Below are 27,990 nucleotides of genomic sequence, written 5' to 3'. Positions count from 1 at the left end.
ACCCCACTATCCTCTACCTACAGTATATATCTACTACTTGATTTATTTGCCCCTATAACGTCACCTCTCTTACCCGAGCTCTGAACTAATTCATTGCAAACCACTGACACGAACCTCTAAAACTCTTGGTCAGTTAGTGCGTGCCTCCAATTTTGTAGATAGATACACGAATCGCGAAGTGCAACTCACAATTCTGACCGCAACCATACACCACTAACGCCGTTCTTGAAATACACCAAAGCCTTGACTTCATTTTCATCCGACTCACTCTTGCAGACACAATATCGCCATCTGAAGACTTTAACTAATGTTGCGACTTCGAGGAACTTCCGCATGTCCTGTCCCTGACGTGTATTGTATGACGCACTAATAGAGAATAAGTAACCGAACCTACGTACCCCAAACCTATGAGCGGGACCAAAGCAAAATCATATAACGGTGGTACCTGTAGAACAAGAGATTTACTTCCTATTCGCGAAACACATGTCTACAATAAACTAGCCGAGATTGCAGACACCGTCCCTAGAATTCACAGGGACCCGAGACAGAGAGTAGGTTACCAGGTACGCCAATCCATCACAGACCGGATCCCTGCATCCTCCTCACACCACCGCCCTCCCTGTTGTGTTTGGGGCATATGAGCTTCTGGCAGACCGTACAGCATAACCAGCCACATGCCTCACAGCGCAGCCTCCATGTTGTGCAATACCTAAATAGGTTAGCAACAGTAGAGACGTTGAAATTGCGAGTAACTAACGTAGCACAGTTCTCACAGCGTCCAGGTAGATGCGTCTTGACCCATCGTGTAAAATGCTGCCTGCTACAAGCTCTGTGTAGAACTGATGGCTTCGGATTGACACGCGGATGGGTGATGATGCTGTGTGTGCTCTGAGTTCCGTTCGTGTTGGAGGAACAGCTCGAAGGAGGATCCGGTGTCCGATACGCTGCTTCGGTTTGCGACGTGTTGGAGAGCGAGTTCGAGGGCGAAGACTGATACGCTTCGGTCTGCGACGTTTTGGAGGGCGACTTTGAAGGCGGCGTCTGAGGCCCTGCAGTATGCGGCGGGAAGAGCAGGATACCACCATCTTGGAGCCGTTAATGATTATGCTGGTGAAGTTCACGTGCGGCATACCTAGAAACTCATACCCGGCGTCTGGGTCCGAATAGTCTCTGCGGATAGGTGGACCTTGAGGAGAACCCGAAGCGCCAGGCGGTTTGGTCGGAGAGCGCAGAGGAGAAGGTGAAGGTAGGGACATATCGGATTGCGAGTGTAGAAAGGCGAACCTGCGGGGGAGAGCACCCGAGGAGAGATTGCGTTTGCTCTATTGGGGGCACCGCAAAGGGGAAATGAAGAGTAGAACGAAGAAGGTCGTGGGAGGGAGGTTGAAGTAACTGAGGAGGTGGGGAATCATAGAGGAGGTGCAAACGGTGCCTTCCTCCACGATTGCCAAGGCATAAGAGGAAGGCAGGTAATGATTGGACATCATCCTAAGCGCACAGCAGAAGGAGCAGAGACGAGTCTATAACAGTAATGCGATTATTCTTGTAACAAGATAACAGTGTTGAACTTAAATCGTTCCCTCTGTACAACAAGTCAGAAATAGGAACCGCAGACGGAGAGGAGCAGCAAGCATAACGCGCCAAACATGTCTAGACGGTACACCAACGCTTTGTGCAAGAACATTATGTCAAAAAATGCCATCCTGAATGTGCTCGGGGGATCGCCTCTTCTTCTCCCCTATGCAGATGAGAGCAAACGCCAGTAAGCCGCCCTGATTCTATCCATACCCAACGGACATCATAAAACGTGCGGCAGCCGTGAGCTTGTCCAATCATGACCAGACGTCCTCCTGGTATTGGTTGGAGGCCCTCATCATCTTCACAATCTCTTCGGCTTTCTCTCGAGATACATTCCGGAAGGCCGCGATGCCCTGGACAACTTGGTCATTCACGGCGCGAGCCATGTTCGATGCATCACCGCAGACGTAAAAGTAGGCCTTCTCCTCCTGGAGGAGTCTGCTAAGCTCCTCTTGGCAATCTTTCATGAGGTCCTGCACGTAGACCTTCTTAGGGGTTTCGCGGGAGAAGGCAGTGTGCATGATGAAATTGTCGCCCAGATCCTTCTTATATTGCTGTCACAAGCGTTAGCAAGGAAGGCACGTACCAATGCATTTCAGTACTCACCTCCCACTCCTTGGCGTACAAAAAGTCCTCATTCCTCCTCCTGCACCCGAAGAACAGTATCGTCTTGCCCACTTTCTGACCGGCCTTGGCTTGGGCTGCTCGTTCTTGAACAAACGCGCGGAAGGGGGCGACGCCCGTTCCAGGGCCGACCATGATGACGGGCTTGGATGGGTCCGAGGGGAGTTTGAAGCTGGAGTGACGAACGTGAACAGGGACGTGAATTCCATCGTATTTGTTACGAGGGCCGGTGATTGCGTAGTTGAGTCCGTGAGGATCGGGATCGGGATCGCCGTGCTGCTTCTGCTTCAACGCCAGGAGGTAGTTTGTCGTGACCCCCTTCAGGATATGGGGAGCCCCGGGCTTCGATATTGACTCCACGACAGCAGTAATGGCAATCTTGTCCTTCTGAACCAGAGATGACGATGAAATGGAGTAGTAGCGCGGTTGGATCTTGACAATGCCTTCGATCATGAGAGAGAAGGGGATTTTACGCCAGGGTTCGCCGTTGGAGAGGATCTCAAGAAGCTGGGCTAGATTGAGGTTACGATCGGTGACCTTGGAGTAGAAGTAGTCCTTGTCCCCTCCGAGCTTGGTGGCTTCAGTCTTGATTTCCTCGGTCGGCGCGAACTGAGCAACGGTGGAGACGAGTTGCCTAGACACGGGAGCGCAGATTTCCATGTGGTATCGCACCACGGCATCATACGTGGTTGGAGACGGAAAAGGTACCTTGGCTGTGGGATCCAGGCCCTTGACTGCGATGACCTTGTGACGTTTTTCTGAGAGCCCAAGCATGTGCAGAAATCGGTCAACCTCCTTCCCCGCATTTGTAGGCCAAACAGCGATGTGGTCGCCGGTGGTGTAGGTAAGATTGGAGCCGCTGATTTGGATTTCCATGTGAAGGCAGTTGCGATCTTTGGCCGTGAACAGCTCGTACGATTCGACTATGGGTGCGATGAAGGGATTATTCTGGTTGAAGGGCCCCTTTTGAGAGCCCTCGAGATGATTCTTGTTCGGTTCACCAAGATAGACCTCATCCGATTCGGGGTCCAGATCGTCTCGCTCGGTGATTTCGAAGACGGGCTCGTACACGGCTTCGCGCTCCTCGAGACCGAACTTCTCCGCCACAGCGGCCCACATGGGCTCCTTCCAAGCGAGGAAGTCTTCTTCCATGGTGCCAGCGCCATCGTCGCCCTCGCCGGCTTTTCCGATCCTCTGAGCGCCCAGCTTGGTCAGGTACTTGTCGACGTTGCGAACCATGGAGTTGTAGTGCTCGTATGTATTGTTCCCAAGACCGAAGGCGACGTAGTTGAGTTGGCGGAGGGGTCTCTCGTCGGCAGATTGGCCCGAGGAGAAGCTGGGCTCGTCGGAACTGACGAACTCGTAGAACTCGACGGCATTGTCAGTGGGCTCCCCCTCGCCATAGGTGGCGAGCACGAAGATGGCGAGCTTGTCCTCGGGGAATTCGTCCAAGTTGTCATAGTCGTAGTCTTCCAAGTCGGCTACCATGGTCTTGAGGCCGAAGCGTGAGTGCCCCTCCTTTGCCAACCGCGAGGCGTAGTCTTCGGCGGTACCCGTCTGGGAGCCGTAGAAGACGACACAGTTCTTGTCCGACTCTTCCATTTTTTGTATTATGTTTCGGGACTTGGCGGATTTGGCGATGCCATTGGCAGCGGCCAGAGAATCGCCATAGGGGTCGCGTTGGACAGCCCAGTAGGTCCCCTTTGTGAAATAGGCGACGGTGCCGACCAACAGAGCGACGAGCACGACGACGTCGAGAGTATCCAGATCAGATAGGGAAGCCATGATGGCGGAAAGGAGGGAGCAAGCAGTGTCAGTCTAACAGGACACGTTGACGGGACGTGGGAGCAAAAGAGGAGACAGCCCGAGCGGGAGGAAGAGAGCGTGTGGACGGTGCCGGGCTTGGTCCCGAAGTCAGACCCTCGGCGTCGGCGGGGTTGGCGGGCGACGCGAAGAGGCACTGGCAGCGGTGGAGAGGGGTCCTTGGAGCCGCTGAAGGCGTGTAGTGTCTACCTGCGGTCGTCAACGCAGTGCCGATGGTGCTGATGTGGGAGGCGGTGGAGGCGCTGCGGACAGGCTCGGGGCGGGCTCGGAAGGCGACAAATCGGCAGGGAATTGGACAATGGGCGCTGTGGAGACCCCACAATTATGTCCAGGACGACGCTGATAACCTGCGGTATGATAATGAGGGGTGTTGGAACTGGGCCCTTTGCACAACAATGAATAAAGAGCGAGCGGAAAAGCGATGCAGAAAATGGAGGCGAGATTGTCAGATGTAAATATGGTGTGGTGGGAAGGGAGTCGGAGTTGGGTGAGATGGATCGGATGGATTGGTCGGCTCACGGCCTATCTTACGACCGAGCACATGCAGTGCCTGTCCTCACTACTTAAATACTCTAGAGCGTGTCTAGCTGGCAGGTGGCAGATTATTTTGGGTTATATTATCAATGGATGCATATTGCAGTCACCATCAGCACGACGCCACCTATTCTACTGTGTAGCGTGGAGCAACAGTGGGAGGAAAAAGCTGAAAAAGGTAGATATAGCCCCATTGGGACTAGCTCGAGGAACCGAACAGGGGTACCTCTCAACACTTTCGTCAGTCAGTCTCTCACAGTAGCTGTGTGAAATGCCATCACCGCCTACACTACTCACATCCGCCCGCATTCACCAGTCAGCATATTGAGGCCCATTCGACCGCATAGCCACACGCCCGCTGCTGCATGCTTATCTTTACTCTGCAGATGCCGAGTGGCACGTCGGCGGGATGAGTGAGTACCTCCCTCTAACCCTCTGCATCCATCATCCATCATCCCTCAAAAACCACGTTCGAACCCACAGCGAAACGCCGTGCTCTCGAAACCTCCAGCCCTCCAAACATGCCCGCTGGGCGGAGCGGGCGGCTTCTGCAGCCACTCAGGCCCTGCATCTCTCTGTGCGAGCCTGTGTGTCGACCTGTTGACGTGCCTTGCTGACCTCGTGTGCCACTCGCTGCAGCTGCCTCCTCCCCACTGGCACATCCGTCGCACCATCCACCCGCCGACTCCTCATCAGTCCCTCCAGTGCCTCCTTCAGGCCCTCCCGCTGGGCGTGGACGGGCTCTGACTGCCTCGGGCCCATCTGCTTCACCGCGTTCGCAGACTCCCGTCGTCGTTGCTCCCAGCTCCCACTCGAGCCCAGACGGCAACAGCACCGTCGAACGGAAGCACTCGCTCTCATACGGCCACCACCGCCAGACGTCCATCGTACATGGCATCCAACACTCGCGCAACACGAGCTTTGTCAACTCGCCCGCGACCAGTCCCCTGAGTCCCCTTCCGCTTCCTGTCATCACCGCTGGAAATGCGAGTCCCGATGGCACCGCCATGACCCAGGATAGCCCCTCCGAAGCCTTCACGGCTGGCGGAGTCCATGTCGCGGTTGCGGGCCTGGGGAATGCTCACTCCAGTGCCGTGACTTCTTCCTCTACTGCCCCCCGCAAACCAGAAAGGGTCCACAGCGGGCGGCGCAAGGAACACCATCATCAGCGCTCCCAGTCCCGGCACCCGCAGGGTACCAACGAGGTGCGAACAATGAGCGAATACGCAATGACACACTTGTTCCACGAGGTGAGGAGCCTTCCATCTCCATCGCTTCCACTTGGACTAACGCCGGCACCCAGTTTAACATCCAAGCCGACCACAAGATCGCCCAATGCTTGGATGATCGGAACCAACAGGATATCTACCCCGAGCGTGCCTGCGGACCTGGCGTGGACCCGTCTTTTGATCAGCTCTTATCGGCCCTAGGCCACATTGCTCGTCACAAGCCCAAGTCCCTGATTGACACTATGATGTTCTGGCGCAAGGCAAAGAGTGAAGCAGCCGCTGAGCACAGGACGCGATTGGCAAATGTGAGTAATGCCGCTGTCTTGCACACTGCTTCTCTAAACACTGCACAGGCGAAGAAAGCCCAAGTGCTACCCACGTCGGTGCTGCCTCGTCGAAATACAGAACCACTCCATGTTGCTTCGGATGGCCAAACGCCAATCACCCAAGCCGTAGCTCAAGAAAGGAGCATAGTTGCTCTCCAACACGCTACCTGGCAATACGAGCAGCGCTCCACAATATCTACCTACATCCTGTGCCGTGTCCTCATCGAGATTATCTCGCAAACGGATCTTCAATCTCTCACCCAAGACATGGCCGAGCGCCTACTGGGCATCTTCTATGCTCAACTCAACACGGTCGATCCCGATGAAGCCGACGACTCCCCCTTGCATCATGCTAACTGGGTCATGTACGTGGAATTGCTTGGGGTGCTTAGTGACCTCATTTTCGACAAGATTCAGGAGAAGTTCATCGCCGACCTACAGACTTTGGAGGGTCAGCTCTCCGCGAAGGGACAAGCGAACAGGGATCTCGAGGGGAAGAAAGCTGCGCTCCTCGTCCGGAGTATGAGACGCCTCCGCGTCAAATCCCATCCAGGCGAAGCTTGGGCTCAAACGTGTGACTGCATGCTCTCGCTTGCCAAGCTATTTGCCAACGCCCACGGACAAATGCTCAAGTATGCCTACTGCCAGGTCCTGAGGGAGCTCCTGCAACGCATCGCCTCGAAGCCGGCCTTCGACCCGAACTCTCCCAAGTGGAGAGCTGTTGTGGAGACGATGAGACCCCGTTTGGCCTTGCTGCTGAGTAAGCCCAAACACTGGCAGGAAGCATTCCCGCTCATGGTTTCACTGCTCTGTGTTTCGCCAACCGAGAGTTTTGTAGCGCAATGGTCGTCACTAGCGCTTTCGATACAACCTAGGCTCAAAGAACGCGCCACGAGGGCTGTTGCTCTTCGTGGTTTATGTCAGCTTGTTTGGACTTATATCTATCGCACGACTGTAGACTCGCCAAGCATCGTCGTTCGCAAACTCGACGAGATCGTGCGCATGGTCTTTCAACCAGGAAGGCGGTCCTATCTGTCCACCGACCAACCCATCGCAGATCCGCTGATTCAACTTACACGCATCATTGGTTTTAAATACCAGGATCTGTGTTTCAAGGCAATCATATTCCCTCTCCTCAATTCCGAGATGTTCGCATCCGGCCGCGACCTGCGTGTAGAGAATATGGAGCCGGATCGAATGGTTATTGGGATCCGATCATTCTTGGCCATCATGGCAGACCTGGAAAAGGGCGAGCGTCCACCCTTTCCATGCACTTCGGACACCGAGACACCCGGTGAATCGATAGAGTTGCCGCCTCCCCCTGCAAGTCCGCGGGGTCCTCAGCAGTTACCCATCAAATCCTCCCTGCTGAAGGAGGAGCGACTCTCGCGACCCGTCAACTTCTCGGGATTTGCAGAAGTCGCCAAGGAATATTACGTGCGATTCTGTAAAATACTCGGAGAGATCACCATCATATGCGACAATGCCTTCGGCGGCCAAGCTGTCCTCGACGAAAAGTTCTCACTACAAACGCCCAAAACCCCCATGTCGGACGCCTTTAGCTTCACCCGCAGAGACGATCAGGGCTCAACAGATCCACGCCAAGGGTTCTATGGTTTGCTTCATGTTGCTGTTCAAGCGCTACCTCGCTGTTTATCTCCCCATATCCCTTTTAATTCACTTATTAATCTCCTCTGTACCGGGACCGCTCATGTTCAGAGAGATATTGCAGCTTCTTCGGTACAGTCTCTCAAATCAATTGCACGCCAGTCACATGCCCAACAAGTTACAATCGGTTTCGCTCGCTTTATTTTCAACTTTGACGACCGGTACGCGACCATGTCTGATGGCGGTATGCTAGGACCTGGTCACATCGAGAGTACCCTCAAGCTCTACGTAGAGCTTCTGCAGATATGGATCGAGGAGATCAAAGAAAAGACGCGCAAAGCAGCGTTGGACACGCCAGATGACGGCATATCAGGTAACAGAGGGGCCCAACTCGACCTGTCCTCCGTGTGGGCTCATGTCGATGAGATTGAGTCACACGGACTGTTTTTCCTTTGCTCACCATCGCGCCGTGTGCGCTGGTACGCCGTGACTGTCCTTCGACTTATCACAGAGTTCGACAAAGCATTAGGAGGTTCGAGCACAAGGATTATTCGCGTGATGGAGGGCAGTCCACAAAGGGTCATGGACATCAGTCATGAGAAGCTATCGCTCGCCGAACGGAGTCGCCTGCAGCGCGGCATGCGAAAGAGCAATGTCCAAAGCACCTTGGTGGAGTTGTGCAGCAGTGATGTTCCCTACGACTCCACGCTCTGGTTCAAAATTTTCCCAAACCTAGTGCGCATTAGCTTCGAGGTTTGCCCGTTTGCGGTCACACTTACCCGAGACATTGTCTGCGCAAGGTTGACACAGATGCATCGCACTTTGCACTCTCTTATAGAGGGGCCGCGAGGAAGTCCCTATCCGACCTTTGACTCCAGCTTCGGCAAGATAAGTGGGCGTCTCGCATCAACATCTCCGGATATTGTCATCGAACAATGGAAACTCTACCTGATCTTCGCTTTCACAACCTTGACCAACCTAGGCTCCGCTGGGCAGGCCAACCTTCGGACTCAACCTGTCCAACACTCGAGGAAGAGCTCCAAGTCCTCACAGAAGAGTGCTAGCAAGGTCTATACTGCTGGTGAACTCTTCGCCAAAGTCCTCCCCTTTCTGTCGGTTGACAATGCCGCTGTCCGTGACGCTGCGGTCGTCGGTCTGGGTTCCATCAACATAAACCTCTATCGCTCTCTTCTGGAAGCTTTACAGGGACATGCTCTGGCATGTGCTGAGGAAGCGAAAACACGTCTAGGTATGCATACACGGACGGTTAGTAGTCCGCGTCGGAGCCGTCGCACTGATCACCTACGGACTGAAATCACGCACGTGTACAAGCTCACGTCTCATTTTCTTAAGATGCCGGAGGCATACAACGATGACTGGATTCTCAATAACGTAGTGAATTATACCAAAGACCTGAGGATCTTCTTGAGCGATGCTGAGGTGCAGAATGAGTGGGGCTTTCAGAAATTGCGCACACACTACTGCGGTTTGGTCGAGGTTCTGTTTGAAGGTATCAATATGACGAAGGATCCTCTTCAATGGATGCCCTTCCAGGCTCGGAAAGCTGCGTTCACTTTGATGGAAGAGTGGTGCGGCTATTCAGCGAATCAGCAACAAATCCGCCAACGAGAAGAGAATATGAGGAGGTCAATGTTGGACCGGGAATCTGACCTCGGAAACAAGGGCATAGCAACCGCTGCCATGGAGATTGAGAAGAGGGACCTTCGCACGGCGGCTCTCAGCGCTATGGCCGCATTATGTGCGGGCCCGGTGAGTATCACCACGGACAGTAAAGTGCTTCTTCAATTCGATGTCCGGCGCATGCTCTCTTGGATCGACAGCATCTTCGAAACCCCGAGCGATAGAACCCACGCGATAGGGCGTCGAGCCCTCACTAACCTAATTATACACAACCGTGAGCATCCATACCTCTTGGATCGAGCGATCGAGATGTGCTACCTGTCAAAGTCCTCCAAATCTTTGGAAAGCTATTTCGAAGTAGTTACTCGTGTGCTGACAGAACGTGAGGACTATACTCTCCCATTCTGGAAGGTTTTGAGCGCTGGTCTCTACACGCTAGGACATGAGAACAACGGGATTCGCATGAAATCTGCACGCCTGCTCCGAACACTTGAAGCCCGAGAACAGAAAAATTCCAAGCTCCAAGACCTTGATATAAGCATCTCAGACAAGACCATTGCAGTCTATAAGCTTGCCCAGTTTGAGACGTCGCGAAGGCTGGCCAAGCAGCATTCCGAACTCGCCTTCATGGTGTTTTCGCAGTTCTCATACTACTTTAAAGAATTGCAGCCAGACCATCAGCGCAACATGGTAGCCGCAATGCTACCCTGGGTCCAAACCGTTGAGCTTCAGATCAACCCTGAGGGAGGTCCCACTGCTAATTCTTACATGCTGCTGGTCAATCTGTTCGAGATCACAGTGCGGTGTAGCAATGCCCTCCACAACGAAATCCAAGCGCTTTGGCAGGCACTTGCAACCGGGCCATATGCTGGCAATGTCCAACTCATCCTCAACTTCTTTATCAATCTTTGCCTCGATAAACGAGAGCAAAACTACGTGGATGTTGCGAAACAGATTGTTGTCCATCTTTCCAGTACCCCAGCCGGGCTTAAGGTCGTCGAATTCCTCCTTCTACACATCAATCCACGATCCATGGTGGTCGAAAAACGCGAGCCCAGTCCACCACCACCGGATGCTGTCAATCTGCCGTATCTTGCTGATCTCGATGCTTTGCTACCCACTAGTGGCAATAAGCACGTAAGTGTTTGCATTTTCGTAGCATAACCGATTGGAACTGACAGTATCATAGTCGGGATTCGCCTTGGGACAGATATGTCTCATCCTCCTCGTGGACCTCATGGTTTCTCCCGTTCAGTTGGCTAGTGAACACGTGCCTTTGCTCCTGCAAGTGGTCATGGTTCTGTGGGATCATTACATTCCTGTGGTGCAGGACCAAGCAAGAGAGATGCTCGTTCATCTAATACACGAACTAGTGATATCGAAGATTGATGACGAGACCGTGGGCATAGACAAACGCGCCATCGAGGATTTTGTTGAGAGTGTCCGGCGGCATGATGCTAAAGTCGTGTGGAACTACGACGACAAGAGCGCGAAAGATATGACGGACTCCGGCAGTAAAGTACTCGAGTCCATGAGTTATGTCGCAGGCGAAGTATTGAAGTTCTTCTCCATTACATATCCCGGGTTCAGAGAAGCTTGGGGGAAAGTTGCCCTCAACTGGGCGACCTCATGCTCAGTTAGACACGTCGCTTGTCGCTCGTTTCAACTCTTCCGCTGCATTCTAAGCTCTCTGGACCAACAGATGCTTGCAGACATGCTTGCGAGACTCTCGAACACCGTTTCCGACAGTGAGAGCGACATCCAGACATTCTCGTTGGAAATCTTGACGACCTTGAGAGCCATCATCGAGGCCCTTCAACCAGAAGATCTGATTCAATATCCGCAGCTGTTCTGGGCCACTTGCGCCTGCCTGGACACTATTCACGAAAGCGAGTTCATGGAAAGCATGCTCATGCTCGATAAGCTTCTCGACAAGATTGATTTAGGTGATCCAGACATCATCCAGATTCTTGAGGATAACTTTCCCGACAAATGGTCCGGCCAATTCCAAGGTTTGTCTCAACTGGTTTACAAAGGTGTTCGCTCCAGCATTTGTCTCGATCGCTCTTTGCGACTTCTCGAGAGACTTGTGGAGTTCCCTTCCAGTCGAATTGTGGGTGATCACGGCCGCCTAGTCTACACGGTCCTTGCCAACATGCCACGCTTTCTGCAGTCTTTCGACCAGAGCGAGAAAGACATGACCGTCAGCGCCACCGCCACTGTCCTCGCTCGCGTGGCAGAAGGGTACAATTGCCCGGATTTGTTTGAGGCTTTGACGGCGTTTGCGAATAGGCGCTACCGATACGACAAAGACTTTGTTGCACAAACAATGTCTGCCATCCGTCTGGCCTTCTTCCCTGAATTCGAGTACGGTAGTCTTGTGTTCCTGCTCAGCCTCCTCACCAACAAACTCGACTGGATGAAAATCAACACCATGGAAGTTTTGTGCTTCATCATACCAGAGATTGACATGCGTAAACCGGAAATCACCTCCAAAGGATCAGATTTGATCTCGCCACTGTTGAGATTGCTGCACAACGAGTACTGCCCCCAAGCACTGAAGGTGCTGGACTCTATTATGGACATGGCGGGAGAAGCGAATGCCCTGGAGAACCAGCACCTTCGCATGAGCATGGCGGGAGGCCACAGTACCCGAGCCACGCGAAAACAGTACGCACAAACGCAGTCTCTGTACGGGATACCGGAGGAGAGCGGGTGGTCAGTGCCTATTCCCGATCACCACGCGCAGTTGACGAGAGCGAATGTTCACGCCGTCTTCTACACTTGCGGCACTGTTGAGGACAACGATGCCACGCAGGTGGACACGCCCAAGATTGAGTTCCGCCAGGAGGAGATCCTCTTCAGCCCCATATCAGACTACCGAACCGCAACCATGACATCCGAGGATACCCGGGGGGACAGCCACATTGGAGAGCTTGTTATGAAGCTGGATAGTCTCGATGATTTCTTCGAGGAAGACGACGATGACACCGAAACCCTCACCGATCTTCCAAACAGCTCAATGTTTGGCCACGGTCGTTATGTTAACGGGTCATACGCAAGCGTCCATCCGAACTTGGATGCCAGGGAGAACCTCTACGACCAACGAACCGCCCCTATACTTCACAAGTCACTCACCCGCAATGCCAGCGTGTCTTCCTTCCACTATTCCAGCTTTGCAGATATGGAGCTGTCACCTTCTCGTGATCCAGGAGTAATGACGCCAGGCGCCTTCACTTCCTTCGCATCCATGGCGCCCGCTCCCTCCACCTCTACTCGACCCGGCCTCCACTCGCGCTCCGTCACCTCACCCTCGGCATCAAACCAATACCAACGCCAGTCACCTGGACTCTCCTCGGCCGTCTATGAAAGCGACAACGCCTTCTCGGACGACGACTTAGCTGCCGGCCGCAGCAGTAGCAGCAACCCCAGCGAAAAGGGCCCCAGCTTCGAACACGTCGTCCGACCGCCTCGGCCCACCGATGCGCGCAGCAGGTTCCGCAGCGGGGTGAGGAGGTTGACGGGGGGTGGGGGGGACGCGAGGGAGAGGGAGAAGGCGAGGGAGGCGATCAAGATGGCGTTGCAGAAGAGCCCCGAGGTGCCGAAAGTGCCGGATATTTACCTTGTTAATCCTAGGAGTGCAGATCCTTAGCAGGAGTATCTCATGCTTGTTTTGTGGCACGTGTACTTTGCAGGCCCCTTCTTCGGTGCAATGGGGTCGGGTTCTTGATTCTCGACATGTATGTACGCTTCTATGGAGGGAGGTTGTGGTTGTTTTTCACTTGAGCACTCGAGTGTGTTGTCTGGGTTCATGTTCGTATATATGCTTCGGTGGGGAACTCGCCCGGTGTTTTTGCTTTCTCTAGATACCATGGTACATACATACCAATGCTAATCCGATTCAATACCGAGTTGGCAGGCTTGTACAGAGTTGATGTCGTTTTGAACGCTCGTTGTCTGTAGGATAGGTATCTGCCAGTATGATCGACTGAGACAGGTAGGAAATCCTTCCCAGCAATAACCTCGATCCAGGAATTGTATGCTCGCCACCTCATCTGACATTGGTTACAATTTCGCCAAAAATTCCTTACTTCCATGTCTCCACTCATAGAAATGAAGATAAAGACAAAGATAAAAATGAAGATAAAGACATTATTCGACCACCATCAAAATCGGCCGTTGTCACGTTAAACGCATCCGTCCCTCCTCCCCCTTCCCGTCCCTTGGCGTCCTCTCCAGCAAATATCCAAAATATATACGCCTACGCAGGACACACGCCCGGCGCACTAAACGCACTCTGGCATCCCACGCAGAAATCCGTTGTCGTTCCGCACCAACCGTACTTGCTACAACACATGCCCGTCTTGCAAATGTATCCCATGTTCTTGCCGTTCTGCACATTGCCGCACGTCCCATCGGGCGTGATGGAGCCGGGCGGTGGAGCGCCGTCGCACGTGGTGCCGGAATAGGCTTGCTGGCAGTTCCCGTATCCGCAATCTGTTTTTCGTGTTAGTGTTTGGTTTTGATTCTGTTGTAAAGAATTGGGGGCGTGAGGAGGGGAAGGGTGGGGAGCGCATGGAATTGGAATGGGAAGCTTAAGGGGGAATTGATGAGAAGAAGGGGAACTGACAATCCGCACCGAGACCGCAATTTCCCCACTTGGAGCAGCAGCGGCCGCGGGGACAGGTGTAGCCTAGGTTGTTGCCGGCGCCGATGAGGCCGCAGCGGCCGTTGGGGGAGATGACGGATGTGGATGTGGGTGCGGGGACGGAGGACTGGATGGTGGTGTTAGCCTTGAATTCCGCAGGTCAAAGGAGATAGAAAGCTAAAACCGAAGAAGGGAGAAGTGGAGAAAAAAGAGCAAAGGAAAAGGGGGATTCCTACAGTCCCGCTCGGCGGCGGCGCCCTCGCCGTCCTATACCACTCACTCGGACTCTGCCCCATGCACGCGCCCACGGGCACCGTAACGAGGCCCCGTTGCTGCACCGTCTGAATCATGAAATCGATCAGCACGCCGTGCGTCCACTCCTCCTGGTCGTGCGCCTCGACGATAGTGAAGCCCTGATCGAGCCCGGTGACGAAGAGCTGCTTTGCGTTCTCGATCTCCGTGGCTGACTGGTACGCCCAGTCGCGCGTGTTGAGGTCGCCGATGATGACGACGTATTGCAGGTCGCGCATGACGTCGAGGACGGCTTGGTTGTAGGAGAGGAAGGGCGGGCGCATGTAGGTCGGCATGTAGCCCAGGATGTTGACGAGGGCTTCTTCGAGTTGGGTCATTTGGAGGGCGGTGTCGGTGGGGGTGAGGGTCGCGAGGTCTTTGTGGGACCAGCTGGGTGATGGGTTAGTGAGGATATTCTAGTGAGTAAAGGGAGAGAAAGAGGGTGAATTGAATAGTGGAAGGGTGATGGAACACTGAGCAGATACAGAAGAACGACTTACGTGTGCGACCCGATCTGATGCCCCAAAGCAATCATCCGCTTCAACGTAGCGTTATACTTGTAGATATTGTCCTTGTTCTGCCCGTTGATGAACCACGTCGCCTTGAAGTTGGCCGCTTCCATCCGATCCAGAATATCCTCAGTGTAAATCCACGGCCCATCATCAAAGGCCGGAGCAATCACCCCGGGAACATCGCAACCGTAGATCAACTCGCCGTACGGAACTGCCCGCTTGACAATGTTGCTCTCACCATTGGGTTGGGCATGGGGACGAGGTGAAGCGGCGACGAGGGAATTGGGACTCCATTGCGATAGAGCAAATAGAGACACAAGCAGACAACGACCCAGGGACGCTGCCATGTCGGAAGCCGGATCGGCGAGGAATTGACTGGAAAAAGAGTACGGGACCCACAAAAACAGTCGAGAACCGCAGATTTTGAAACTCGACCTGGACGCCCTCAGCGCAGAAGAAGACAAGTCGAGGGCTCTTGTGGAACTGTGTCGCCGTATTCACAATTGCACCATGGGGAAAAGCTAGGGGCAGTTATACATGCAGCACGGTTGGAGGCAACCGAGGTCTCTAGCTGCTGCTGCTGGTTATACGGTGGTAGGATTGGGGTGCGAGTGCGAGGGCTTTTTTTCCCCTCGTCTGGAATCACGACTACTGTTGAATCAGGTTTATCGCCGCTCGCCGGCCGCTATTTCTGGCCTCCCATAGAAAAACCAGAAGTCGAATCGTTCGTCCCAAGACGCGTCTAGACGACGCGGAAGCCATTGGATCGAACCCTCGATGCTTGGAAATGCTTTGCGAGGGATCCAGATGCGAGCTGGCGCAGCTGAAAGGAAAAGTTTTCGCAAGCTCCATGGATGTTCTATCGGGTCGTCGGATGCAAAAAGTGCCAGTGAGCGATGGGTCCAGAAGCCTGGGGAGACAGCGAAGAAAGCACAGGTTCCAGAAGCGGCCCCTCAAATATTGAGGCGTTGTTCACGCAAAGCACTTCGCGGTCTCGACTCTCCACCACCACTCCTCCACCGTGCGGAGTCTCCGCTACGCGAAAGGCCGGGGAACGGTGCAGTTTGGCTGATAGCGTGCCACGTGCGGCCAGGCTGTGGAGAGGCGAGCGCCATCGGAGCACATCAATTGCTTGGTGAGGGCGAGAATAGAATCTGCAGGGTACACAAGACGCAGGGTACTGCAATGCTGAATAAGGCGTCCATGGCGGAGCGAACGTTTACGCTTGCCGACTATTGAATATGTATGCCGTCAGCTTTGCATTTCGCATCCATTCTGCACTGCTGCCGTTCCTCTTGCTGCACTTCTCGCATGATCGCCCAGCTGTTGTTGACACTACTTCGCATTCCTGACCAAGTTCAATTATTGACTTGGCGAGAACGCTGATGTCGTTGAGCGTTTTCCTGAGAAGGATAGTCTTACGACCGATCACTGTGTACTCTGTCGCGCAGCTCGATTCGGATGATCGATGATGCATCATCTTGCAGAGTGCCCTGCTGTTGGACTGATTTGCATCGTGGCCAAGGTCGTATTCCCAGGTTGGCGGGACTCGATATTTCCGGGTTGTTGGGCGTGAATTGATTGAAATCTGACAATCATCCGATCCATTCCTCCGAGGATCTATCTATTGACAAAAAAAACTTGCAGCCTCATCAAGATTCATCAGCAACAAGGAACATTCCCAGAATCCAGGTTCCAGAACCGGTATTCAATAATGATACTCGTCTGCGACGATCCTAGGCGATACCGTAGTAAGTCTAGCCAATGCTGCTACTTGGCTAGGTGCCGAGTCAGTAGTGTGCCTACTGGGTAGTCCCGGCTTTTGACGACGACATGCGATTATTTCTTCAAGCGCTGGAGTGCGTAGTCCAGTCTGGCGATCGGAGCCAGCGGCCCGCACATTTTGGCTACACAACAACTCAGCTAAGCTTTTCCACCGTAATTATTTTTACAACTCTACACAGTATACCATCACACAACAGCATCCGTACAACAAAGTAAAACGAAAGAAAGTTGCCGGCAGTAATGCAGATTCATCAACCTTCTTGCACCCAAAGCAACATGACACCCGTCCTGTTCTCACTCACACCATCACGCCACCCGCTCCCCGTACCTTTTAGGAAACGCTCATCCCTCATCCCACAATGAAAAGCTGATGATGAGTTGTCTCTTCTCCCAATAGTCTACATGCGCCACAACACACGCCCCAACTTCAGCCGAAAGCTCCACCGGGCCCCACCCGCGTGCATGCGTCCCGCGTGGCGCTATGCTAGCCCTGGAGATCGGCGCAGGGGACGCCTGGCCATTGGGCCATGGCTTCGGTACGGCTGTTTTTGGTGGAAAGGTTCCAAGGTTGTTTGCTTTGCCCAGACACAATTGTAGGTACTATGCTTGTTTGGGTAGATTGTCGAATTCGGAAAGTCGGCGAGGTGGAGAGAGACGGGAGTCAGCCATGAGTGGGGGGAAGGGCTGAGGTGGGCTGAGGTGGGCTGAGGTGGGTTTGTAAGGTACGCGTGAATTTTGGTAAAGGGACAGGGTAGGGTTGAATTACATAGGCGAAAAAGAAAGGATTGAGAGGAATTGAAAACGATGAGATGGAATATTCTTACAACTATGTACACGTCGAATAATGGGTGAATATCATACATTATTTTTCGATCCTGGATATCGTCATGACTCGCTCAAACAGAAAACCAGGTATCTTCCCGTCTAACTCCCAACCCCAGCGTCATATCGTCACCCGAAATGCGTATAGTCGGGTAATCGCCAAAACCAACAAACAAAGAAATTCTATTGTCCCCCTCATCTTGGAAGCCCAACAGTGGCTTCTTGGTCATTATTCTGCGATGACGTCGCCTTCTCGTCCTCTTCAGAGCTCCCATCCCCTCCATCACCACTCTCCTCGGATATGACTTTCCGCGTTTTGCCCCACCCAAACGAGTCGAGGTGCCACGTCGTGTAGAGCAAGACAAAGATGGTCAGAAAAGGGCCTGTGAAGATGTAGATCACCAGCCCGACCAGATACTGGCACCGCGCTTTCCCGGTCTTGGGCATCCAGAATACAAGCGTGACCATGTAAATGTAGGGCACAAGGACTCCCCCCAAAAATCCGACGGTCCAGTACCAAGGGACGTGCAGGGCGGCGTGGATCAGCCCCGCGATGGAGCCAAGGATGAAGAGGGAGCAAAACCAGATCTGCACGTTGCAGAAGGCGCGGATCCTCTCAAACCACTGAGTCCCCCGGCTTGTAGCCAAATGAAGATCGTTGACCGTGGCTCCCATGGACCAGCGCTTGCGCTGCGACATGAAGACGGAGAGCGAGGTTGGCACATCAGTCCAGGCGGTCGCCCGGATCGCTTGCCGCGTCTTGACGTGCGGTCTGGACGTCAAGACGTGGCAGACGTGGTTTCTGTCCTCGCTGTAGGAACCGCGGAGATGCTTCAGCATCGAGTCGGTGGGTTTGGGGCAGTAGCCAAAGAGCTCGCGCAAGGTGTAGTCGCCGTTATTTTCCTCGCACACCTTGAGGATCTGACAGCAGCCGGGAAGACAGGAGACTTTGTGCGTCACGGTCGATTGGTGCAGACGCGGCAAACCTTGGGAAACGGTGTACGCCGAGTTCTGCATCAGCCGCCAAGGGTTCCAGGCCCCGTCTTTGAAGTCCACCCAAACGACGCCGCACGCCCCATACGTATCCGGGTACCTGGGCGAATGTGAGTACAGCTTCAGCCGCAAATGTATTTCTGGTCTGGACGTACCTGATTTCTTGGATCAGGTGGTAGATACACCAGGGGTCGAAGACCGTGTCCGCGTCCATGCCGACAATGGAGTGGAAGTTGTCAATCTCGCAATCATCGAGAACAAAGCTGGCCATTTCTCCGAAGAGTCTTTGTGACATGATGGTCGCTGGTCTTTCGTGGCGAAGGTTGTACATGTAGGCTGCATACCCAATTAGCCAATCGGATCGTGACAGTGGTTAACAAGGTTCAGAAGCCAGCGCCCACATACCGAAGGACCGGAGGAGGATGAGCCCATCCCTCTTGCCCCTGTTTTGCATCTTGACAATGCACATATATGGCATGCCCTTGTAAGTTCCCTTCTGCATGATGATATCCATAGGAATCTTGTCCCAGGCCAAGTAGGCATTCTTCATATGTATTGTCGACGTCTTCTCCGTCAAGATGGTGTTGAGGAGGCAGTCCCCAGTGGTTTCGGTCATTCCAGGCCCTCGGACCCTTCCATCGCAGATGATGAAAATGGCCTTCTTATGATTGTCGATTCCCTTCTGCTCAACGAGCGAGTCGAGCGATTTGCGCAACTCATCCTCGTTTTCGTTGTAGCATGGGATGATGAGCATAAGCGACTCCGGCGTCTCGGGTGGCGGCAGTTTGCGCTCAGGTCGCACAAACCGGAACGCTTTCCAGAGACAAAGAGTGACAACCACGATGAAGTTGAAGGCTACGCCAAAGGCAATAAAAGGCAGGAATATCCAGTGGTAACCTTTGAACCACCATGATCCGAACAATAGAAAACCACTATTGGCGTCAGCAAGGCGGTAGGGAAAAAGGGAGTAACCACCCAAGGAACAGTGACTTACTTGGTTCCGAAGATGAAGCATTGGAAGGCAAATTTCGAGATCTTCATTCTCCGTTTCGCTTTCTTCTCCAGGATGCCATCAGGGTCGGAGAATGTGGGCTTCTCATCCACTTGGGTGACGAGACTGCCCAACTCTTCCGCCCGACTTGCATAGGTCTTGATGTACTTTTCAGTGGAGTTATAGGACTCATGCTTTTCGCTCAGGTCGGACTCGCTAGGTGTACCGGGAAGGGTCGTGGCATAGGAGAGATGTCCCGCATGTAACGGATCATCGAGGAATGGATTCTCCAGAAATGAGCTTCTTGAGTTCTCGAGAGTGGTATCTGCACTCTGGTGCTTCAGGTGCACCTCCTTGGGCCGGGAAGGGATAATTGGCACCGAAGTCGCAATCTGCTCGTCGATTCCCATCTTCGGCTGTGTCCTGCTGAAGGAATTGAGGTACAATCTTGCTTATAAGAGATTCATAAACGAGTGACGAGAAAACAAAAGTCCAGCGAGAGACAGGGGGAGACGATCGCCAGCGCCAGCTCGGCCTGGACACCGGCGTCTCGATCCATAAGAACGGATCCGGTACCTTAAGCCCAGGCTTCTGGTGGCGCAAGACAACCCCAGAATGAAGCTCCAACAGCGGCTTCTGGCTGTGGCTTGCGTCCAGAGGATTCGGGGCCTCACCCGCATGGATTACAGCATGATGCCAGCGCATCCCAGGAACCGGGATAAGTTTATCGATTGTTGTAACGATTTTGTGGCTTGGGGCTGTCGTCCGTAAGTGGTAACGCCTACCGGGGTCCCGACTTGTGCTGCGGTCTAAAAAGGTGAGAAGCCAAGATACAGCGGCAGGAGAGTCTAAAATGGTGTGATGTGCGGAAGCCCCGGAGATGTGGACAGTGCCCGCCAGATGCTTGAACGGGACGATAATTTTTTTATTTCTTCGGAGCATAGAAACGCCAAGGACTCCGGCCTGGACAATGACTTATTATTGAATCTGCGTGCCTAGACCCTTAGAGGGCGATCCGGTGTGGCTGAACCTCTCATTGACTGCTCCTTCAGACCGCAGCTGCCCATATTCTGTGGGAGAAAGGCGTTTTTGCAGGATATGGTTGTGGAATAATAGGGCCTTCGGGCTTTGTACCAAAATTCGCCTTGAGGAGGGTTGTTTCGTTGTTACTAACAAAACGATACTAGTACGGTCGTACCAGAGAACAACGGTTTGTGAGAACATCAACACCAGGAAAAAGTCCAGAATGTTATGAGCGCCTCCAGGCCTTACGCGACTGCGAGGCTATCGCCTACCCCTGCCAGCTCGGACGCTATGAGGAGGTTGCTGTTGCTGGCGTTAAAGAACATCCAACTCTTGCATGTTCACATCACGTGATATGATATCCTTACTCAGGTACCTAGGTACTCGCTCGTCATTGTTACTTTTGGGTTTGATGATTTGTAACCGAGGACTCTGCGACTATTGGAGCAGGCTGGAAGACTTTCATTCGGCTTGGAAGCATATGTGGCTGGAATTTCTAGCAGTGTTCCCATCGTGCCTGCAGCGTCTGCAGACGCCATCGGGCCTCACCCAGATTATCTGTGGAACCTAACCGATCGAGAACCCCTGGATACACGTGGATGTGCTCTGGCTTTCGTTTAGTTGAAAGAACAGTGTCTGATGGTGTCTAGACTGATCACCTCAGCTCACAGAAAGATGCGCCATCAATACGTCTGCGGCTCTGGCCCGGTGAGGCCGAGGCAATGGCTGATCGCCGGATCCATCATGGAATCCATGGTGTCTACTCTTCCGCCTGGGATCATACGATCCGTGGGACAGCTGAAGGCGATGGCTAGAGCTGGCAATATCGTTCGGTGCTGTGCTCCCACACTGTGCCTTGGACATATATAAATCGTGGCGTGTTTGTACTTTTCAAGCATCCACTTCTCCAACCCACTTCGGAAGTACTCAAGACTTTCAGAAACTTGGTGTTACTCCAGCTTCGTTCATTGTCAAGCAACTCTTCTCTCGCCTTCTCTTGGATTTTCGACAGTTCACTTGGTTGAGCTTGTCAAGACGCCCCGGAGGCTTAATCAGCAACATCCACACTCAGAATGTTTGCCAATCCAAATTTCGAAGCGGAGCTCGTCTCCAAACTCCGCGTTGACGACAAAGATGCCTTCAATTCTCAAAAGTACCCAACCGAGTGTTGCTACGAAGTTGCCTTGACGCCCCCCGAGGAGATCGAATGGGACCCTTCCACCGAGAAGACTAGGTCCGTGTCGCCGTGCCAATCCGTGGAATCGTTTGAATCTCTTGCATCATCTGAGGCACAACCTGTTGTTGCCATCATTGGATGTGGCTATGTTGGATCCCACCTTGCACAGAATTTTGGGAATCACTTCCGCGTAATCGCTTTGGACGTCTCGGAAACTCGAGTTCAGCAGCTCCGGGAGGACCCCTCCTTCCCTTCCCAGGTGACTTTTACAACCGATGTCAATGATCTTTCCGAGGTCTCGCACTTCCTCATTGCTGTTCCCACCCTGCTACGGGAGGACAACACAATCAACGACGCTCATTTGAAATCAGCCATCCAGACTGTGCAAAAGGTTGCCTCCCGAGGTGCCACTGTCGTCATTGAGTCTTCCGTCGCTGTGGGCATGACCCGCACCCTCCTTGAGCCTCTCATGCGGGAACTGGGTCTGAAAGGAGGCATGTCACCCGAACGAGTCGATCCAGGACGAGTTTCGCCGCCGGCCCACGCCATTCCGAAAGTCGTCTCCGGTCTCGATGACATTAGCCCGGGATCCCTCGAAAGCGTCCTGCAGATCTATTCCCAAGTCTTTGACACCGTCGTCCCCGTCTCCAGACCTGAGGTCGCCGAAATGACCAAACTGTTTGAGAACTGCCAGCGCATGGTGATCGCTGCCTACGCCAACGAAATGTCCAATGCATGCGAGCAACTCAACATCGACCGTTATGAGGTGACTGCAGCCTGCGCGACCAAGCCTTTTGGCTATCTCCCGTTCACACCCGGCCTGGGCGTCGGCGGCCACTGCATTCCCGTGAACCCGTAAGTACATGATCTGTCCAGATGACGTTAAATCTTCGCCGTTGGGCCGTCGGACTTGAGCTAAACGGTTTCAGGCACTATCTCTTTTCTAACTGCGAATTTCCCCTACTTCGCGCCGCAACCGAAGCCACAAGCGCGCGTCCAGCCAGCCTCGCGCAACACTTAATTGGACGCTACAACAAGCGTGTCGCAAACCCCAAGTTCCTCGTGCTGGGTGTGTCGTTCAAACCTGGTCAATCTTCCCTGGTGAATTCTCCTGCACTTGCATTCATGAAGGAGCTGTCCAAGGAGACGTCAGTGGCGTTCGCAGATCCTTTGGTTGAGCAGAAAGATGTCCCTTGGGCTGAGCGGCTCGATCACACCGTTTCTTGGACTTCAGAGGAGCTGAATAAGTTCGACTGCATCGTTCTGGCAGTCAAACAGCCGGGTCTGGACTATGAACTGTTGGAGCACGTCAGTGTCCCGGTGGAAAGGTTTGTGTCCTAGAAGACATTGTTTGATATTAGCGTGTTGCTGGAGCGGATATGCGATAATTCGTAAGGTCGGATGGGAGGAAATAACGGTGTCTTCGGCGCGATAAAAACTTGGTTGTGGGTTTTCTGTTGTACGTATCCGGTATGAACATAAAGCGGCATGGGTTCGGCAATTCAAAATAGAATCATCTCCACAGTACTGGCTTTTCTGATATCACTCATCATGGCGCGCACCCCTGCCATGACTGAGTTGCTTATTGAATGTTGGTATCTTGTAGAAGGTGGAATGAGAACCCGTCGAGGTCCACTGACCACGGATGGCAGGGAAATCGGACGGAAGTAAGATTTGCCGAGGTCCGGCTAAACCTTCCTATACGCGTCACGCGGCTAGCACCACTCCAGCTCCTCATCAACATGAGGTAGATTCAGAGCCTCCCACCACCACACCAGCAATAATGATGTCTCCACGGCTATCGGACCGCTGTCGGGAGCTCTCCCATCCTGATGTCTTCCAGTTCTCAGTCTCAGTGTAAGCTCCTCTACACTTAGCAGCGCCTCAAGCTCACGGCTGACCGTGTCCAAGCTTCATTGTCTTCGGGATTCTGGTCTCCTACCTACCGCAACACTGGAAAATAATACATCGACGGTCGTCCGCCGGTCTCTCGCCTCTATTTGTACTTCTAGGGACCATATCGGGAACGGCTAGCATTGCGAACATCTTGACATTGCCGGAGAGCACAAGGGATATGGGATGTTGTAAACAAATTGGAGCCTTCCCATGCGCAGCAGCTCTGCTTGGGATAGTGCAGATTGGCGTGCAATGGACGTGTTTCTTCTTCATGTATGGACGAGCCCGCTTGCGCATTCCCCTGAATTAGAAGGCTGACTGCAAACCAGTATGCTCCTCTTCCTTATCTTCTTTCCCCGCAACGCGCAAGAGACTGCCGAAGACGAAGTCGGCTTGCCAACATGGAAAGAAGCAATTTTGGTTCTCTCTCTTTCCCTCCTGTTCTTTCTATTCGCGTTTTTCGGATCCGTAATCTTCGCATACGGCCTACCTGAGCATATCCGCGGCTGGGCCAACTTCTTGGGGGTCACGGGAAGCATCCTCGCGGGGATACAATACGTGCCACAGATCATTACGACTTGGCAAAGGCAGACGATTGGGAGCCTCAGCGTGCTCATGATGTGCATTCAGACGCCTGGGAGCTTCGTCTTCGCGGCCAGTTTGGCGGCGAGACTAGGCCCAGGTGGATGGAGCTCCTGGAGTCTCTTCATCTTAACAGGCTGTCTACAAGGCTGTCTGCTGGCGATGTGTTTGTGGTTCATGTGGAGGGACAGGGGCTCAAAGAAGACAGCAGGTGCAGACGACATTGGAAACGGGGACGAGGGTGATCGCAGTGAACGAACACCGTTACTTGGGAATGAGGTTACTCGTGGCGCATAGCCATGGCAGACAGAAGCAACCATCGCTCGGTATCGAGCATGTCTATCCGAATTCTGAGGCTGACGTCAGAAACCAGCCACTTCGCGCTAAACCTTATGAAGATGGGCCAATACCATCCAGCGCTTCCTCTTCCAAAAACCATGCAATGTGTTCACATAGCGAAAGATTCATGTGAGTCAATCCCTTCCCGAAGACCTCGACAACATTGGGGTTTGCCAGTTGCGCTGAAAGATGGTCGTAAAAAGGGCGGAGCTAGGGCTACAGACCAGGTCCAATTACCGTTTTCGGCCGATTGGTCAACCGTATAAATTTGCGGATCTGCGGCTTTGGCTTCCCTCACCACTCTGACTCCACCCACAAGGCCCTTGATGCCTTCAACTCGCTCAACAAGCACTTTGCCAGACTGAACGGGCGTTTTCAACAGATTTCCACAAAGCAGCCGTTGACGGTGAACACCTTGAAACGCAACATAAAAGAGGCGGCACAAACGCGAGCCTCGGCTATTCGTCACAATGTCACGCCCGTCAGCTGCAGAACCAGCACATAAACTGCCCTCCGAGATGGATAACCCGGCCCCGTCCACTCCTTTAGCCGAGGAAGCAATCGCTCGAGATCTGGAAGAGGATGAATCTGAAGTCGAACAAACGTCAGACTCTGACGAATCCACTATTCGCCAGTTTTCTATGATCAACTCCTATCGCAGGCCGTCCTACGTCAACCCTGGAGCACGGTCAACTTCCATTTTCTCATCGAGTGTTCCTGAGCGAGGTCACCATTTGCATTTGAGCAAGAAAGAGCGTACAGCAGTACTAGAGGAAGAGCGGAGCTTACTGCGCGATAATCATCTACTTCCCCCAAAACATCCCAGAAGAGGCAGTGAGGGTGCTGTAGGCGGACTGGGAAGAAGATCCTCAATTGCTGCATTGAGAAAGACACTGAGCAATGCTGAACGCGGTGCAGTTCCAGGAGATCATCTGTACAGGGTGGCTTCTGAGCAGACCGCTCTGCTGAGAGGGGTACCTAGCTTGCCATATGGAGGACTGGACACCCCGAAACTCATTGACCAAACATGGGAAGAAGCTATCGCAGCCGGAAAAATAAATACCACTTGGCAAAGGGAGGCGAAGGTCATAGTGAAGTCTTCTGCACCTTTGATACTGACCTTTCTTCTGCAATATTCCCTCCCCGTCGCCAGTATTTTCACCGTTGGACACATCGGGAAAACAGAGTTGGGCGCTGTGAGCTTGGCTAGCATGACCGCATCGATAACCGGTTTTGCAGTTTACCAAGGGCTGGCGACTTCTTTGGACACTCTCTGCGCTCAGGCCTATGGTTCTGGACGTCCCCATCTAGTTGGATTGCAGTTACAGCGAATGCTGTACTTTCTCTGGGTCATCACGATACCCATTTCGCTGGTTTGGGCATGTGGGCCACAAATTCTATCCCTCATCGTTCCCGAGCAAGAAACCGCACGGCTGGCTGGACTCTATCTCCGGATCTTGATTGCTGGCGCTCCGGGTTACGCTGCCTTTGAGTCTGGAAAGAGATATATGCAGGCACAAGGCCTCTTCAGCGCTACGATGTACATTCTGCTCATTGGCGCGCCCTTCAACGCGCTCATGAACTGGTTTCTCGTCTGGAAACTCGACTGGGGTTTCGTCGGTGCGCCAATTGCCGTGGCCCTTACGGAAAACCTCCTTCCTCTTCTTCTCTTCCTGTATGTCAGATTCGTGGACGGCTACCAATGTTGGGGAGGATTCGATCGTCGAGCTTTCAAGAACTGGGCACCGATGATCAAACTGGCTCTTCCTGGTCTTGTGATGGTCCTGGCAGAGTTCCTGGCATTCGAAATTCTGACCTTGTCCTCCTCCTGGCTTGGCCCAACTGAGCTTGCCGCTCAAAGCGTTCTGGGCTCCATCACGGGCATTACGTTCCAGATCCCCTTCCCGATGTCGGTCGCGGCTTCAACCCGTATTGCCAATCTCATTGGTGCGACTCTCGCTGTACCGGCAAAGACTGCAGCGAAGGTGGCAATGGTGTTCGCCTGTATCATCGGGGTATTCAATATCACGCTCCTGTCCACGCTAAGGAACTTCATTCCCAGGCTTTTCACTCCCGATGAGGAGGTGGTTGACTTGGTAGCACACCTTCTACCTCTGTGTGCTGCGTTTCAGCTTTTTGATGCTCTGGCTGCTGTATGCAATGGAATTCTCAGAGGTCTTGGCCGACAGGAGATTGGTGGGTATGTCGGATTGTTCGCCTATTACATTGTGGGTATACCCATAAGTTTCGGTACTGGATTCGGTGCAGGTTGGGGCCTGTATGGGCTATGGAGTGTAAGTACTTGACTTGTTTGATCTGAGCGATATATCGATGCTAATCCAATCAGGGACCTGCTATCGCGTTGGGCGTAGTCGCTGCTATTGAAGGATTGTTCATCTATTCGACGAGCTGGGAGCGAGCAGTCAGGGATGCGGAGAGGCGGAACATTCAGGGTTGAGCACTATGGGATGATTCTTTGGAACATCTTGTGTGTTGACCAACCTTGGTGTCATCATGTTGGTGACGGGTCAAGTTAATGAAATCTACGGCGGCATGCACTTTAACTTCACCTAGTTAACGACGAAAGACAGCTGTAGTCCTTCTGAAGCTGCAATTAGATGCATGCACAGCGCTTGCTTTTCGCCTCTCAGTTTCGAAGTTTGGTGGAGTGCTAATATGCTACATTCACGCCAAGACGTGGCTTTCCTCACCCAGCACGGAGATGACAGACCGGTACTGAAGTATCTGAATATCACATCTGGCACTCCTTCCTCTATCAGAAATGGTTTCCCACTCTCCTGGTTACGTATGCCGGTACATGGCTCTATCATGCCGAGAGCAGCTTGAACAGAACCATTCGTGGAGTCGGTCTGGGGAAGCCTGATGGAGTCAGCCCGGTAGTGACCTAGAAAGACTACTTGCAAATGGCCTCTCGCAAGCTTCCAGGTACCGCATAGTGAGACACAGTCACCCGGGTCTTCCCCGGATTCGATCGACACATTCTTCACTGTTCTATCACTATATCGTCCTTGGAGCGTTCCAGCGGAGAAATTATGGCTCCTGGGACACGGAGAGTCCACGTCGAGCTTGGGGTTCTGGGCGTCATGAGATTGGGTTATATAGTTTCTGATATCGGCTCCACACTCTGAGCGATTGCATTCAAGTATCTTCGACACTCCTCAACGCAGCACAACGCAGCAACGCCGGCCGTAGCAAGTATCTCTAAGCATGCTATCTTTCAGAAACTCTCTGTGAATGGAGTGGACCAGGGCCAGCTGAATGGCGTTCGAGCCCCGGACTCCCGATTATCCTATCCAGAACGTCAATGATGCCAGATTTGCTTGTAACGAGGACATTTGTCACAAGGATAACAATGTGCATCCACCTCTTCTGAAACGCCCTCACCGTCTTTCTGGACCCGAAATTCCGTATAATCTCGGGTAAATCAGGCCAGCTAGGCTCGATTACTCAGTACAAAGGAAATAATGGGATATCCAGACAAAGAGGTATGAGCTCTAGCACTGAAATTTCTGTATAATCTGAGGTCAATCAGGCCAGCTAGGCTCG

At 53.1% G+C, this 27,990-nt stretch overlaps 9 protein-coding genes across 9 annotated transcripts; 4 read left to right on the top strand and 5 right to left on the bottom strand.

Annotated features, from left to right (window-relative positions):
* Positions 1–602: 602 nt before the first annotated feature.
* Positions 603–1,256, bottom strand: EI97DRAFT_444821 (uncharacterized protein; the record flags this gene model as incomplete). Its single annotated transcript, XM_033799924.1, has 2 exons — positions 603–709; positions 758–1,256. 2 exons carry the CDS (start codon positions 1,254–1,256, stop codon positions 603–605), a joined length of 606 nt encoding a protein of 201 aa, XP_033651062.1.
* A 288-nt stretch (positions 1,257–1,544) lies between these two features.
* EI97DRAFT_152538 (NADPH-cytochrome P450 reductase, variant) lies at positions 1,545–4,217 on the bottom strand. The gene is made up of 2 exons (XM_033793273.1): positions 2,185–4,217; positions 1,545–2,132 (listed from the first exon to the last, which is right to left on the bottom strand). Exons 1-2 carry the CDS (start codon positions 3,985–3,987, stop codon positions 1,833–1,835), a joined length of 2,103 nt encoding a protein of 700 aa, XP_033651061.1. The 5' UTR covers positions 3,988–4,217; the 3' UTR covers positions 1,545–1,832.
* A 752-nt stretch (positions 4,218–4,969) lies between these two features.
* Positions 4,970–13,273, top strand: EI97DRAFT_495919 (cell morphogenesis protein-like protein; the record flags this gene model as incomplete). The annotated part of the gene is made up of 5 exons (XM_033802461.1): positions 4,970–5,147; positions 5,200–5,810; positions 5,864–6,094; positions 6,143–10,501; positions 10,554–13,273. The coding sequence occupies 5 exons, from the start codon at positions 4,970–4,972 to the stop codon at positions 13,014–13,016; spliced, it is 7,842 nt and encodes a 2,613-aa protein (XP_033651060.1). The 3' UTR covers positions 13,017–13,273.
* Positions 13,274–14,152: 879 nt separating this feature from the next.
* EI97DRAFT_383472 (glycoside hydrolase/deacetylase) lies at positions 14,153–15,162 on the bottom strand (the record flags this gene model as incomplete). The annotated part of the gene is made up of 2 exons (XM_033795912.1): positions 14,153–14,693; positions 14,804–15,162. 2 exons carry the CDS (start codon positions 15,160–15,162, stop codon positions 14,153–14,155), a joined length of 900 nt encoding a protein of 299 aa, XP_033651059.1.
* Positions 15,163–17,617: 2,455 nt separating this feature from the next.
* EI97DRAFT_383471 (uncharacterized protein) lies at positions 17,618–19,430 on the bottom strand (the record flags this gene model as incomplete). The annotated part of the gene is made up of 3 exons (XM_033795911.1): positions 17,618–18,515; positions 18,571–18,751; positions 18,821–19,430. 3 exons carry the CDS (start codon positions 19,428–19,430, stop codon positions 17,618–17,620), a joined length of 1,689 nt encoding a protein of 562 aa, XP_033651058.1.
* A 103-nt stretch (positions 19,431–19,533) lies between these two features.
* On the bottom strand, positions 19,534–20,692 carry EI97DRAFT_152349 (uncharacterized protein). The gene has a single exon (XM_033793271.1). The coding sequence runs from the start codon at positions 20,346–20,348 to the stop codon at positions 19,677–19,679; it is 672 nt and encodes a 223-aa protein (XP_033651057.1). The 5' UTR covers positions 20,349–20,692; the 3' UTR covers positions 19,534–19,676.
* An 810-nt stretch (positions 20,693–21,502) lies between these two features.
* Positions 21,503–23,041, top strand: EI97DRAFT_452270 (nucleotide sugar dehydrogenase; the record flags this gene model as incomplete). Its single annotated transcript, XM_033800401.1, has 4 exons — positions 21,503–21,550; positions 21,584–22,461; positions 22,536–22,914; positions 23,003–23,041. The coding sequence occupies 4 exons, from the start codon at positions 21,503–21,505 to the stop codon at positions 23,039–23,041; spliced, it is 1,344 nt and encodes a 447-aa protein (XP_033651056.1).
* Positions 23,042–23,392: 351 nt separating this feature from the next.
* EI97DRAFT_383480 (PQ loop repeat protein-like protein) lies at positions 23,393–24,381 on the top strand (the record flags this gene model as incomplete). The annotated part of the gene is made up of 3 exons (XM_033795913.1): positions 23,393–23,463; positions 23,518–23,775; positions 23,832–24,381. 3 exons carry the CDS (start codon positions 23,393–23,395, stop codon positions 24,379–24,381), a joined length of 879 nt encoding a protein of 292 aa, XP_033651055.1.
* Positions 24,382–24,941: 560 nt separating this feature from the next.
* On the top strand, positions 24,942–26,881 carry EI97DRAFT_383279 (MATE efflux family protein; the record flags this gene model as incomplete). Its single annotated transcript, XM_033795903.1, has 2 exons — positions 24,942–26,717; positions 26,771–26,881. The coding sequence occupies 2 exons, from the start codon at positions 24,942–24,944 to the stop codon at positions 26,879–26,881; spliced, it is 1,887 nt and encodes a 628-aa protein (XP_033651054.1).
* Positions 26,882–27,990: the final 1,109 nt, after the last annotated feature.

Source organism: Westerdykella ornata, assembly GCF_010094085.1.
Source record: "Westerdykella ornata strain CBS 379.55 unplaced genomic scaffold EI97scaffold_26, whole genome shotgun sequence".
Classification (NCBI taxonomy): Eukaryota; Fungi; Ascomycota; class Dothideomycetes; order Pleosporales; family Sporormiaceae; genus Westerdykella; species Westerdykella ornata.
Note: the sequence above shows the minus strand (reverse complement) of the source record. Positions and strands in the feature narration are given on the sequence as shown.